Source organism: Eptatretus burgeri, chromosome 2, assembly GCF_056783735.1.
Source record: "Eptatretus burgeri isolate ZD-2024b chromosome 2, Ebu_testis_v1, whole genome shotgun sequence".
Taxonomy (NCBI): domain Eukaryota; kingdom Metazoa; phylum Chordata; class Myxini; order Myxiniformes; family Myxinidae; genus Eptatretus; species Eptatretus burgeri.
Genome location: NC_140962.1, coordinates 139,521,826 through 139,536,825, shown reverse-complemented (window position 1 = coordinate 139,536,825; position 15,000 = coordinate 139,521,826). Strand labels below are relative to the sequence as shown.

General features: G+C 46.1%; 1 protein-coding gene and 2 non-coding genes across 3 annotated transcripts in view; all 3 read left to right on the top strand.

Moving 5' to 3' along the window:
* Positions 1–5,845, top strand: part of LOC147033312 (protein CFDP2-like) — a 9,779-nt gene extending 3,934 nt beyond the window's left edge. Inside the window, exons 2-3 of the mRNA XM_085851396.1 lie at positions 4,078–4,709; positions 5,495–5,845. Of these exons, the coding sequence (XP_085707522.1) occupies positions 4,078–4,709; positions 5,495–5,845 (983 nt within the window). The remainder of the gene's footprint in view (positions 1–4,077; positions 4,710–5,494) is intronic.
* A 2,567-nt stretch (positions 5,846–8,412) lies between these two features.
* On the top strand, positions 8,413–8,576 carry LOC147033311 (U1 spliceosomal RNA). The gene has a single exon (XR_015055648.1). It is a non-coding gene; the product is annotated as a U1 spliceosomal RNA (small nuclear RNA).
* A 3,658-nt stretch (positions 8,577–12,234) lies between these two features.
* LOC147033310 (U1 spliceosomal RNA) lies at positions 12,235–12,399 on the top strand. Its single transcript, XR_015055641.1, has one exon. It is a non-coding gene; the product is annotated as a U1 spliceosomal RNA (small nuclear RNA).
* Positions 12,400–15,000: the final 2,601 nt, after the last annotated feature.

Here is a 15,000-nt window from a genome sequence, read left to right as displayed (position 1 = left end):
GCTGAAAATAAACGTCACCCAGCGGTCACTAAACTGACAGGAAATCGGTCCTCCTGTCCTTTTTATAGGCGACCAGTGTGGGTGGAGCCTCAAGCAGACTTCAGCCAAATCCACCTTGTCTATTGGCGCATGGCTGCACGTCACTTCCAACCGTCAATCTCACGATCATTCCTTCGTTGTTCAGCCCGACACGAACAAAAGCCAGCCAGCATCCATAGAGCTGCCAAACAGGGTGTCAAACGTCGATTGAAAAAGGTGGACGTCAACGTCGGTGAAAGAGGTGGGTGAGGTAAATGATCCACAGCCGTATTTGACCATCAGAAAAACTGCTCAGGAAAAGCCCGCGGTGTGCTTAATCAAAAGTCCTGTAAGTCCAAAGTGTAAATAAATCGTGCACCTCCAAACCAATGTGTCCTGATGGAAAGGGGGTAGACGAGCCTCCGTTGGGCTCATGGCTATCTCATGTGCATGAATGTGTCTGTCGTAAAGAGAGAAAGGCCATCCCATAAGAAAAGGGAATCTATTCTTTACCCTTCTCAACGCATCAAAGTTAGAATCCCACCAGACATGGGGATGGGTCTATCCTGGACATGCATTTATGGAAATAACTGTCCGAGGACCTAAATGTGTGTATGCATTCGTCAGATCCGATTCTGATATCGATAACAATATGTAACGGAGAAAAAAAGTAAATACCTTTTAGAATTTTTTTTTTTTTAATGCCGTGAACAAACTTTGGTACATCACAGGTGATAAAGGTTGTGGTAAAGTTCCATCAAAATTGTGTGTGTAGTTTCTTAGAAGAAATCAAATACCTCTTGGGGGGGGGCAACACCCCATAAACCCTGACAGACCACAATTTTTTTGTTGCCATGAACAAACTTTGGTATATCATGGTTGATGAAGGTAGTGGTCAAGTTTCATCAGAGATGCATTTGTAGTTTCTGAGAAGAAAGCAAATAACTATTTTGGGGGGCAATCCTCATAGACCCCATTCTGGCCGGATTTTTTTTCATGTCCTGAACAAACTTTGGTATGTACACGGTGATGAATGTTATGGTAAAGTTTCATCAAAATCGTATATGTAATTTCAGAGAGGAAGTTGACAGTATTTGAGGACAGACAGACGGACCGACAGACAGATTGACGTACGATGTGCCATTGCACAAGCTCCCCGCAACTACGTTCCAGGTGAACTCACCAGGGAACCACTGGAAGGCATGGATGACCCACAAAATGTGTAATGGAGAAGAAATGAAATACCGACAGATTTTTTTTTTAATGCCATGAACAAACTTTGGTACATCACGAGGCGGTGGTGAAGTTTCATCGGAATTGTGTGTGTAGTTTTTGAGAAGAAAGCAAATGCATATTTCGGGGGCAACTCCCCCTCCCCCATAGACTTTGTTTTTTTTTTAATGATGTGAACAATCTTTAATACATCACGGGTAATGAAAGTTGTGATCAAGTTTCATCGAAATCACGTGTATAGTTTCGGAGGAAAAAGCAAATACAGTCAAAGCTCGTTACTATGCCACCTCGCTTCTATGCCACTCTCGCTATTATACCACTTTTGCTCGGTCCCGACAAAATTCAATACAAAATAAATTTACTATGCCACCCCCTACTCTCGCTACCATGCCACTACTGTGTGACTGTTAAAAGGCATGAGTCGTGAAAAAGTCTGTATTGTGCAGTGCTCGAGTATCACACTCACGTCCAAAGGCGAAGCGACGAACTACAGTCCAGCTGCGCACAACATAACTCAATACGTACGTGCATAGTCAGACTGTGTCAAAACACGCGATTCTTCTCCCCGATGCCAGCCACAACAAGCCAATCACAACACGCACAACGAGACACAAAAAAGCGCGAGCACACACACAGACACGCAGGCACACGTACAACAGTGACATCATTTTTTTTCAAATTCAGCCCATAATGTCAGCTCAGAAACGCAAGTGAACCGACTTTACGCTGAAGGAGAAGAAGGAGATCATCGATGCCGTGAAGAAGGAGCCGAATCAGTCCAAGTTGGCCAGGGAGATTAGCAAGAAATGGGGTGTCGAAGTTAAGAGAACCACCGTGAAGGGCATTCTCAGCAAGAAGGATGCAATCGAGGCTGCAATCAAAGCTGGATTTCCATCGAAGCGCATGAAGTTGACGCAGGCTCACGACCCGAAGCTTGATGAGGGAGTGCTCATGTGGCTGAAGCAATCAAGAGGACAGAATGTGCCCGTCAGCGGCGATCTGATCAAGGAGAAGGCGATGAAACTGGCCGAGCTGATGCACATCCCAGACTTCATGGCGAGCGACGGTTGGTTGGGCAATTTCAAGAAGCGCCACGGCATCACGTTCAAGACAGTGCAGGGCGAAGCTGGAGCGGTGGATTCGCAATCCCTTCTTGAGTGGCAACAACAGGTTCTCCGGCCCTTACTCGGGCAGTTCTCCGCAGACGACATCTTCAACCTGGACGAGACTGGACTCTTCTGGCAGCTGCTTCCGAACAAGACCATGGCTTTCAGGGGAAAGCGGTGTACTGGAGGAAAGAAAAGCAAGCAAAGGATCACTCTTCTGGTTGGGGCAAACATGAGCGGCAGCGAGAAGTTCCCTCTTCTGGTAATTGGCAATTCCAAGAAACCCCGTGCCTTCAAGAACAAAGAGATCCTGGTCAAGTACAAGGCGAACTCGAAGGCGTGGATGACGGCGGAGCTTTTCGAGGAGATGTTGCGTGCGTGGGACGGACGACTCGGCCAGCAGGGATGCAGAATGCTGGTCTGTCTCGATAACTTCTCTGGCCACCCTCCCGAGCTCGAGCTGAACAACATCCAACTGGTCTTCTTCCCACCCAACACGACAGCCAATTCGCAACCAATGGATCAGGGAATCATATAGAACCTCAAGCGCCACTACAAGAAGCTCCTGCTCTGCCGCCGGCTTGAGGCCATAGACGAGGGAAAGGAGTTCAAGTTCACGTTGTTCGACACTCTACACGTCGCCCAGCGTGCTTGGGAGCAGGTCGGCAAGTCGACGATCAGGAACTGTTTCGTGAAGGCCAAGTTCATCGAAGAGGAGGTCCAAACTGAGCCACAGCCTGCGGAGCTGCCCGACATCTGGGAAGCTCTGCCTGCCGAGGAAAAGATGCACGAGAACGAGGAGATCGAGCTGTCTGACTTTCTCGAAGCCGACGAGCGCCTCGTCTTCCCCCTAACAGCTTGGTATTTCACACTGGAGGAGATTGCGGAGGAGATTCTGTGCAGTGAGGAGCCGGTGGAAAGCGAAGATGACGAGGTAACTGTCGAGGAGGAAATCGTTCCGTTCGAGGAAGCCCAGTGCGCTTGTAGCACCGTCCGGAAGTTCATGCAGCAGAGAAGCGGGAAGCCCGGTGTGATGCAAGCGTGCGATCGGCTAGACAACGAGATGCACGAGATCCGCCGAAAGAAGATGCGCCAGCCGACGATTCTTGAAAGCTTTGTGTGTCGTGAATTTCTCGCCATGCCATATGTTAGTGTGTGAACTCTGTTAGTGTGTGTATGTTCTCCGTTCGCTTAGCTTATACAACAGTCGTGCATTTTACTTGCTGGAATAAATTTTGTCTAAAGATTAACTACGGATGGGTAACTTGAGAAAATAAGGCCGTTTTTACAAAATCTCATTACTATGCCACTCTCGCTACTGTGCCACTTTTGCTCGGTCCCGACGGGTGGCATAGTAACGAGCTTTGACTGTACATATTTGGGGGGGGGGGGCAACCCTCCTATTTTTAGAACTTGTCTTTTTTTTAATGCCATTAACAAAATTTGGTACAGACACGGTGATGAATGTTTTGGTAAAGTTTCAGAGAAGTTGAAACTATCTGTGAACTCTAAAGGGGAGGTTAGACTTTTTTTTTTGTCTGACCGGCCAAGATACCCAGGCTTGCATCCAAAAGGGCTGTGAAGGGGGAAACCCTGTTTCAGTCCTAGGAGCAGGTGGCTTCGGCTCCTGGTTTCAGCGAGAGGAGTAGCGACCCTCACTCATATTTAGCTTTGAATGGAACCATTAATTCAAACGACCTACCAAATTCTATACTTCCAGTGGCGGGAGTCCGCAGGAGCTCGGATGCTGCGGGGATCCGTGCACGTTCGCTAGTCGGACATGATGGCGTACCCTTAAACCCTCATGGGAGGGGTACGGCTGACAGATGCAAGAAGCCCGAGCCAATATTGAAGTGTAAACAGTCCCTCAAGACAGCCACTTTTAACATCCAGACCCTCACGGCACCGAAGATCACAGATGAGGACCCTCGGTTGAAGACTGAGGAACTGGCTTGGAATATGAAGAAGCAGTGTGTGGAGATATGTGGGTTTCAGAAACACAGGCAGGTGCATAAAATGGAACGGAGAGATGATGTGAACCGCTACAGCGCTGGTCTTGGGTATCAACTGTGCACGACATCAGCATGGAGGAATACAGTGCAAGCAACAACAGGAGGGGTGGGGATTGTTATTGGCAAGGTAGCTCAAAAGGCCTTAATTGGAGTGGATCGCATTTCAGACCAGGTGGTTAAGGCTTCCTTTCAGGGAAACCCTGCATTTACAGTAATTGTCGTATATGCACCATGTGAATATGCAGACAGCACCGAAAAAACTGAGTTTTACAATAACCTCCAGCAGACGATTGAAGCTGTCCCTCGACATCACTTCCTGGCTATACTCAGTGACCTTAATGTATGCTTTGGCCCTGCGGAAGAAATAATTATATTAATGTACTCTAAATTGTAATTGTGCTGGTGTTTTATAAATTTAATTTCTATGCTATTTGTCGAATTGGATGTCAGTTTTGCTTCCCTTTCGCCGAGTCTTTTTCCCTAAATGTTGATAAAAAAGAATTTCTTGCTGTGGAACAATGTGACCTGGGCTGATAACAGCAAACTTTTGCCGTAATTACATCATGTGCTTCTCACCTAGAAGACATGTCTTGCAGTTAGAGTTAACAGCCCCTCCACTCTCCCATGAAAGTATATAAATGCCTGGAAATGTAATGTTGTTTTAGTGCAAGCACGTGTGATGTATAGCATCTCAGTGGCTTGTGCTCCTTGGTACTGACCAAGTACCAAGTTATAATAAAACTCTCTGTTGTGATGTACTTTCACGTTGTGGAAAAATGAATTCATCGGTGTCTTTGATTTGAGTCGGTTAAACGGTTAACCAAAAGTAAGACAAATAAAATAGAACCCAATTAAAGTTCCACAACAAAGGGGGGTGTGCGAGGGTGAGAATAAACTGGTGGATAAAATTAGAATAAAATTGTTCTCTGAGAAAAGTACTTTTGTGGACATTGATTTTATCGGTGTCTGTGATTTGAGAAACAGGATTTTAAAACCGAGTCGGCGAAACGTTAAAACCCCGCAAGTTAAATTAGACAACGATCACAACGAAACCTCAGAAGACAACATCAAGCTGAAAATTTCACAACAGCCCGGATGATGATTCTATTCACCCACAATGAGCAGACAAATGATAATGGGAGGCGGTTGCTGGATTTAATGGAGGACTCTCAGATATTGGCCACTAACACGCTGTTTCAGAAGAGAAGAAGGAAATTATGGACCTCGATGTCACCAAAGAAGACCACGCATCAGATTGACTACATCCTGACGCGTAAGAAGTGGTGTAAAAGCATCATCAACAGTGAAGCATATGGGACTTTTTCCTCTCTGGGGTCGGATCACAGGGTGGTGGCTATGACATTAAGACTAAATCTCTGCTCGACGAGGCGAGATGTGGTGAAGAAGGTGAAGCACGTATGGGGTGAACTGGCGGCTGACTGTCAACTGCAGGAGCGTTATGCGGTGGAGATATGAAATAGATTCCACATGCTGTAGGGGAAAGATGAGGGAGCTTCAGAACGTTACCAGCGTTTTGTCAAAGCAAACGAACAGGCAGCCGAGGCCTGCCTCACACAAATCCTGAAGGTACGGAGGAAGGAGCAGAGTTTACATCCTAAGGTCACTATGGCCAGGAAGGAGATGAAGGCTGCATATGAAGCATAAATTGTTGACAAGGGTGAAGATGGCTGGAGTCGAGAGGAGTCCACAAGGAGAAAGTAGGAGCTGTATAGGATGTATGCAATTTTGGTGCAGGAGAAACTGACTCAGAAAATAGTTCAGGTGGAAAAAGCACACGAAAACCAGAGGTATGGATTGAGCTGGCAGCTCATCAATGATATCTGTGGTCAAAAGTCGTCCCAGTCTGCAAAGATTCAAGGTGAAAGTGCGGAGAAGAGAGTTGGTACCTGGTACTCGCATTTCAAAAACTTGCAAGGTAACCCTCCAACTTTTCGTGGATAACGTACCAATAGCTCCCATATTCTGTGACCTCCCCTACACAATGGCCCCTTTACCATGAATGTGTATAAAAAGGCTAAAGCATCCATAAAGCGCAGCAAGAAAATTGGTGAGGATGGGGTGGTACCAGAAGTGTTGAAGTATGTCCCTCTGGATGAAACTATCTTGGTGTTCATCAACCATGCATAAGAGAAAGGGGGGTTGCCGGAGCAGTGGTCTATCCTGAACATTGTCCCGGTACCGAAGACGGGAGATCTCTCCAGGACCGACAACTACCGTGGGATTTGTCTGAGCTCGGTGGTGGCAAAGACATATAATTGAATGATTCTGAGCCATATCAGACCTGTCTTAGATCCCCTGCTGAGGGACTCGCAGAATGGCTTCGGTCCGGAACGCTCAACTGTGGGGCAGACCCTGGTGCTTAGGAGACTACTTGAGGGAGTGAGAGATCGGAGCCTGACAGCAGTGATTACTTTCATCGAATTCATGAAGGTTTTTGATAGTGTTGATCAAGGGAAGCTTTTTGAGGTCCTCCGTGACCAGTGGATAAAGCGTCCCTGAGAAAGCGGATAAATCAATCAGTGCCACGTACTCCAAGACTCGTGCTCAGGTCTGCTGGCCTGATGGAGAAACAGAGTACTTTGAGATTCTGGCTGGGGTACTACAAGGAGATACGTTGGCACCCTTTCTGTTTATTGTGGTCCTTGACCACGAACTGAGGCTTGCCATCAGTGGCAGGGAGGAGGAGCTTGGGTTTATGCTCTTGCCCTGTCAGAGCCGCCGTGGAGACATGGACGCTTACGGTGCAACAAGAGAAGGCATTAAATGGGGTCTACACACACATGCTCAGGATAGCCCTTAACGTGTCATGGAAAGATCATGTACGGAACGTCAACTTATATGGTGGCCTGCCAAGAGTATCCGTCAAAGTCTGTGAGAGGAGGATGAGATTGGCGGGACAATGCGTTCGGCACCCTGAACTGTCTGCTAATCCCCTCATACTTTGGGAGCCCACACAGGGCACTGCAAGGAGAGGTAGAAGTCGGGCCACCAAAATCAGTGCACTGCGGAGTGACACAGGCCTTCACAGCATTAACGAACTGAGGACTGCCATGCTGGATAGGTTGGTCTGAAGGCCCTATATTCATGGAACTCGATATGGCATCTCTCTGATTACTCCAGTTCCTTTTGTGATGTTTCCTGATCTGTTCTGTGTTCTAGCCCTTCCATGACCCTTGACTACGTGTACAAAAAAAACATGTAAAAAAGGACCACAAGTTCGACACCAAGTGGAACACTACAAAGACCTGCGTGTATTTACCCTGCAATCTCCCGTGATGGACCAAAGCACAAGGTGTGTTGCTCTCCCAACACAGGCAGGTCGGTCGTCGTCATGTTCAATCCATCCATTGTTTCAATCTCTGATATAATCTTGTGTCCAGTCTAAACAGATCGATCCATGTGGAACGAAATTTATTTATTTATTCGTATTCAGCCTGTGGCTGATTGGTGAGAGTATTTTCTCTGGGTCAGCTCAAATCGGTGCTGTTGTTACCAGGAATCTGGTAGCCTACTCAAATAGCCGACCTCTCAAGGATGACAGGCTTAGTCAACCCACTTGGTGTTAATTCAACGACGGACGGACAGGAACTTGAACTCATGACCCTGGGATGTTAATCCAGCCACCGTCACCGTTGAGCCAACATCAGGCTTTGGAACGAAATGATTCAAAAGATTCTTGTGAGGAGGAAACAACCGAGCTTGGAAATCACAACAAACGTCGTGACGTCAATAAGTTAAACATGACGTCACGAAGTTATGCTTGGCGTCATATACGAGGACAAAATCCTCAGAAGGGATCAAATCACGAAGATATATTTATTTCTCTCAAAACAGCAGCGAAGGGAGAAACTCTCCAAATATCTAAATCATAATATCGAACCAAATAGTCCCATTAGAATGTGTTTGTAAAGTTCTTGTAACATTCACCATTTATATCAATATTCAGGAGATGTGGTGAATGGGTCCCGGTACAGCAAGACGGTTATCGGAGTTAGAAAAGGAATCCCGTGAATGAACAAGTCATACTTACCTGACGGGAGAGATACCGTGATCAGTAAGGCGGTTCCCTCATGGTGAGACTCACCCATTGCACTCCGGGGGGGTTGACCCTTGCGATTTCCCCAAATGTGGGAAACTCGACCGTACTATTTGTGGTAGTGGGGGACTGCGTTCGCGCTATCCCCTCATCTTTAAACTAAAAACAGATAAACTTAACGTGTGGTTCACGTGGCTGACGGGTTATTGAGTCTTGACTTCGAGTTCAAAATTTACAAACATATGTATAATATACAATATATATATATATATATATATATATATATATATATATATATATATATATATATATATATATATATATATGTGTGTGTGTGTGTGTGTGTGTGTGTGTGTGTGTGTGTGTGTGTGTGTGTATGTGTGTGTGTGTGTGTGTGTGTGTGTGTGTGTGTGTGTGTAGATTTTGGCCGTATCTTGCAATTTTATACATTCGGCCTGCAATGACCTTTTGATCTTAACATTAATTGGTGGTTGAATTCATCGACCTGATACGCAAATCCTGTTCAAATTTCAAGTCAATCATATGCAAATTGAGGATTTTAGAAAGTGTTCCTTCGTTGTTGACCATTTGGTCTATGTTTACGTTTTTGCATTTGCTGATATTAAAAATAATTTTGTAGTTGTATTTCACTGAGCTGAAATGAAAATCCCTTTCAAATTTCAAGTCAATCAGATGAAAATTGACAATTTTAGAAATTCGGCCTATGTTGACCTTTTGACCTATGTTGATCTAAAAGTAATTGATCCTTGAATTCAGTAAGCTGATATGTCACTGGTCTTCAAATTGCAAGTCAATCAGATGAAAATTGACGATTTTAGAAAGAATTTTAAAAATGTGGTCCATGTTGACGTTTTGGCCTATATTGACCTATTGGCGAATATTGACCTCAAAAATAATAGGTGGTTGAATTCCGTGACTTCATATGCAAATGCTCTTCCAATTTCAAGTGAATCGGTTTTAAATTGAGGATTTTAGAAATTCGGCCGGTATTGACCTTTTGGTCTATGTTGAACTTTTGCCCAATGGTGATCTCAAAAATAATAGGTGAGTGAATTAATTGACCTGAGATGTAAATGCACTTCAAATTCCAAGTCAATCAGATAAAAATTGAGGATTTTAGAAATAATTAAAAAAATTTAGCCGATGATGTGGTGACCTTACGGTCTATGTTGACCTTTTGACCTAATTTAACCCCAGAAGTAATAGTTCTTTGAATTGAATGACCTGATGTGCAAATCCTGTTCAAATTTAAAGTCAATCGGATTGGGTTTCAGGATTTTAGAAAATTGTGGTTCAAATTGGCCTATTGGCCAATGTAGACCTTTTTGTCGACCGAATTTTATGAAACTTCAATGTGGGACTCATCACAGGGTCGTTGACATTAATCTCCAAACACTTCAGAATGATTGTTTAACTGGTTTGGGCTGGAGGTTTGCAGGCAAATAAACAAACAAACAGACAAACAAATGGACCCAAATGCAACACCCTCTCCTTTACCGAGGGTAATAAGACACAAAACTGGAACTGCCACTTTATAACTGCTGGCAGTGATGACCGAGTACCAAGACGTCATGCTTTGCGGCAACCCTGCTTTGATCGGACACTTGACCCCAACTCATGCCATTTATTATATTCAATTGAATTCAGAATGGGATTAAAATAAATTTAATTCAAATCGAATGGAAGACCAAATCGGTATACAGTCCTGTATTGGAGTCATCAGAAGGAACCCGAACAAGCAAAAAGCAAAGATGGAGTCATCAGGAGGAACCTTGATAGGATTCGGGTTTTCGCTGCAACTCCTCTGTTCTCAAGTTCATTCAGGCACAGCCAAGAGGGTCTGATTAAAATAAAAAAAATAAAAAATAACCCAGAAAAAAAACAAAAAAATTCTGGCTACCAGACCATGTGTCCAATCAGGTTGAAATTGCAAACGTATTGTTTTTAATTGTGGGGTAGATCGAGGAATTGAATTGGGAATTTAGGATTGAATCGAATTGTTTGGTCCGTGGACGCGTAGGAGACATCTCGATGTAATTATGTAGGGAAACTGTGAGCTTAAGTGTGACGTGTCACCACATGCGGGGACGGTCTTAATTCGATCGGGGTTATGAATAAGTTCCCCCCAGTATGTAATTGCCTCCCTGTGACTTTTTTCCTGTGTTTTCACAACCAAAACCACAATAATAAACAAGCAAAACGTGTCGAACAGGCAGAATCCCCGCTTCCAAGGGCGACGGCAGGCAAAGTCATGCCCCCGAGGCTGATGATTAATGGGCATGATGTCAGAAGCCAGCCAAGCGGGCGGAGGACCACTTTCCTGGGTTTCTTGCGAGCAAGTCACGCCTCGGAGGAGGAAACGGTGATTTGGGGGTGATGTCAGTGGGAGGCATCAGACCAGATAGGATGGAGAGATCGGGAGAGCGCATGCACGAGGCAGAGTGTAGTTGAGGGAAGGATTGAGGGAAGACACGAGTGCGGAGTGAGGGACGCACATGGTCGAGAAAGAATCGTAGTTAAAAGATGGCCTGTAAGAACAGGCCTTTACGCTGGCTTTCCTTCGATGTGTGAAGAAGACTGCACAATTCTCGTACTCATGCTGAGGCGATTGGGCTTGCATGGTGAAGCAAGATGCTGGCCTTTGGCTCTTGGTTGGGTCGTGAGGAACAGACCCTGAATCTCGTGTATGACAAACAGCGGGTTGGTGAGGACGATTGGTGCACGAAGCAGCTGCTTCTGGGGGGGTTGAATCCCAGGGGGGGTTGAATCATCATAGGGATACATGGGAAACGAAGCAGCTGAGACGGGGTCTCTGAGCCTTGGTGTTGCGGATTTCTGCTTGCGGATTGCCTGGCGTACGTTGGTCCTGCTGCGAAAGAAGCCACTTGGCGCCATTTTGCACGTGTCTGCATATGCAAACACCATCGCCTCGGTTCCAAGTTCCACAAAGATCATCTCCGGGCCAAACTAAGTACCAGGTCGAAAGGAGGGATTTTCTTTTATTTTGTTTCCCCTTGTCTGTTTTTGTGTCTGTGTGTTGAGGTTCCTCGACTTAAGAGTTTCATTTAACTCGCATATTTATCATAATTACATTTATTATTATCCTTTGTAAATATTTGTCTATTTTCATGAAACGTGTTCATTTTAAGAAACTGTATCCGTGTATTTGTTGTGGGGTTCGAGGAGAACCCCCCACCCCCTGCCTGTGCAACCATTCCCCGTGCCTCCGTTCCCTCCGCCATTGCGCCGTTTCCCCACGAGCAACATAAATCTCAGAGTTTCAGCTGTGGCCTCCAAGGGAGTAGTTTGGCCGTTCGGGGGCTGGCGGTGTTAACCGCCTGACAGCATAATTTGGGTCGGGGAGATGAACCTGGACCGGCCACTCCGCGACAATATATTCCCTCTCACTAAATGATTCAGAGAATCTTCCAACGAGGAAACCACTGAGCTGGGAAATCACGACAACAACCGGCGGCGTGATGTCACCAAGTTAAACCTGGCATCATGACGTCACTAAATTAATCCTGGCGTCATCATACCAGGACAAAATCCTCAGACGGGATCAAATCATGAAGACATTTTTAAATCCCTCAAAACAGCGGCGAAGGGAGAAACTCTCCAAATATCTAAATCATAATATCGAACCAAATCGTCCGATTAGAATGTGTTTGTAAAGTTCTTGTAACATTCACCATTTATATCAATATTCAGGAGATGTGGTGAATGGGTCCCGGTACAGCAAGACGGTGATCGGAGTTAGAAAAGGAATCCCGTGAATGAACAAGTCATACTTACCTGACGGGAGAGATACCGTGATCAGTAAGGCGGTTCCCTCATGGTGAGACTCACCCATTGCACTCCGGGGGGGGTTGACCCTTGCGATTTCCCCAAATGTGGGAAACTCGACCGTACTATTTGTGGTAGTGGGGGACTGCGTTCGCGCTATCCCCTCATCTTTAAACTAAAAACAGATAAACTTAACATGATTGATTTTGGCTTCATGGTTCAGGTGGTTGGTTTGGGATTGTTAAGTTTTGAGTTTGAGTTTCTGTTGGGTGTTGATTTAACATCAGTGGGGTTACTCAGCCTGTCATCTTTCCCAGGTCGGCGAAATGAGTACCAGTGCACTGGGTGTTGGGGCACTGCATCAAGCGGCCCAGCCGCGCCCTCATCCAATGACGCAACCCACAGCCTTGTGCTGCATCCGAAGGAGGAGGAGATAAACTTGCATTTTATGACTGGAAGGATGGTTTGTATTCTTTGAGGTAAACTCATTCAACTCGAGCTGGAACGGGATTCGAACTGCAGCTTCACAGCTCATGGTGTTACCTTGCAAGCGGAGGTCGCGTTCGGGGCGTGCAACTCATGCAATTGCGAGTCATGGTGCCCGTGGCAGCAACGAACAAGTGACAAACAAACAAACAAGCAGTCATTGACTGGTACTTACGAAATCGTCAACTTGACCTCTGACCTTGTCTAATAAAATCTATCTCTTGAGAAGGTAGCGACGCAAAAAAGAAGTTTCTACGATGATTCTGCACCAAACCTTCAAAAATCGAATGTTTGACCTCACTGTGACCTTGACCTTTGACCGATTTTGACCAAAATCTAATCAGCGCTACCCATCACCATTCTGAAACACGTGGTGTAATTTTACATTGGTAGCATATTCCGTACTCGAGTTATCATGTTTTGGATGTTTGACCTCACTGTGACCTTGACCTTTGACCGATTTTGATCAAAATCTAATCAGCGCTGGCCATCACCCTCCTGAATCACGTAGTTTAATTTGACATTGGTAGCTTCTTCCGTTTTCGAGTTATCGTGTCTACAAACAAACACACACCCAAACAAACACACACACACACACACACACACACACACACACACACACACACACACACACACACACACACAAACACACAAACAGATGACAGAAGTCATCAATATAGATTTCGTAAGTAACAAATGAAAAAAATCACTCAGAGAGTGACATGGAGGCATATCCATACGTACATATATGTATGTGTATGTATGTATAAAGAGGGGCTAAGCAACGGACATTAATTGCTCAAACGCATTTCGCCGAGGATGTACTGGGTGAGCACGTGGCATTGATACGACCCTCGTCCAGTCGCCAGAACACGGCAAGACAGGGGCGGCTCAGAGGGGTTGCGGGAAGGGTGATCCAGGAGTTTGATACGGGGCCCAGGTGTGCATCTTGGCTCATGAGAGGGAGCCCGTGGGTGATGGGTGTGCATTGCCATTCAGCATTCAGACTGCATTCAGAGCACGTTCAGGGCCAGGGTGTCAGCTCATACCCGATGTTGAGTCAGGAGCCATGGCAAGCCGGATGGGCAAATGAGACCGTTTCCAGGCGCAGGAGCCTGGCAGGGCGTGGCTAGGGCCACTGTGGCCCAATGGAGGAGCGGTGGAATTCGGGTCACAGCGTGTCGCTTTCGGGTCATCACCCCACCTTTCGCCTGGGGCTTATAAAAGGAAGAGCACGAAGCCGTTTCGCCCTCTTCTTCTCTGCTCCTCTCAACTCTGCGTTGGCTGCTCCGCCGTTCGTTGGCTCTTCACTCGTGGTTGGTGTGCGACTGGGATGTTCTTCTTCTTGAGGACCAGTGTGTGGCACAGGTTGCCACGAGCCCCGGCAAATTGACTAAGCTGGAGATAATGTGCCAACTCTTGATGTGGGAATGCTCAAGCGTCCTACGAAGGTACACGCGACATTCAAAGACCTATGCACGACTAGGTGAGGGATCTTTTGCCTCACACATCTCTACTCTCTCTCTCTCTCTCTTTCCACCCCTCTATCACGTCCCCTTTGGACGCACAAAAGAGTATCCATTACTGACTTGCGATCACAGTTTCCTCTGGCACGACACCGCATGCCCCATATTGCACTGCACCACACCTCCCACTCCCACACCTTCGACACCAGTATTTCTCCCCCAACCTCGCCCAAAGCGTACTGGGTTGCGCTGGTCGACCGATCGTGCCTGGTATTGCGAGGCCATCTATCTTCAACTGCTCTCTTTCTTTTTGGCTATCAAATCTTCCTCGGGTTTGTGTGTGTGTGTGTGTGTGTGTGTGTGTGTGTGTGTGTGTGTGTGTGTGTGTGTGTGTGTGTGTGTGTGTGTATGATGGTAAATGTCATCGCATAAGTTAAGATCGTATAACTTCTCACGGGATAAGTCTGCTCTGTGTCTGTTTTTGTAAATTACTTGCCTTTTGTTGCACCCCACAAATTCCTTGTTCTCCGTGCTGTACATAACAATAAACCCCATTCACTGTGCCACATACCTTTCCTCGCTTCAGTGTAAATAAATACTTTGTATGGAAATGTTCCCAGCTCGTTTTCGTCTTTTCCCTCATTGGTCCAGCATGGTCCGTATCCCAGCTCAGCCAGGACGTTATCCCCAACGATCTGTTTTTCTCGCTGGTACGTCCTTGGGCAGTCTCGCTCGGCTGTATTTGATCCGTTAAGGTGATCCGGTTTGAACAAGGCATACCGAGGGCGTGTCCCCCGGTAATTAGATCACATGAC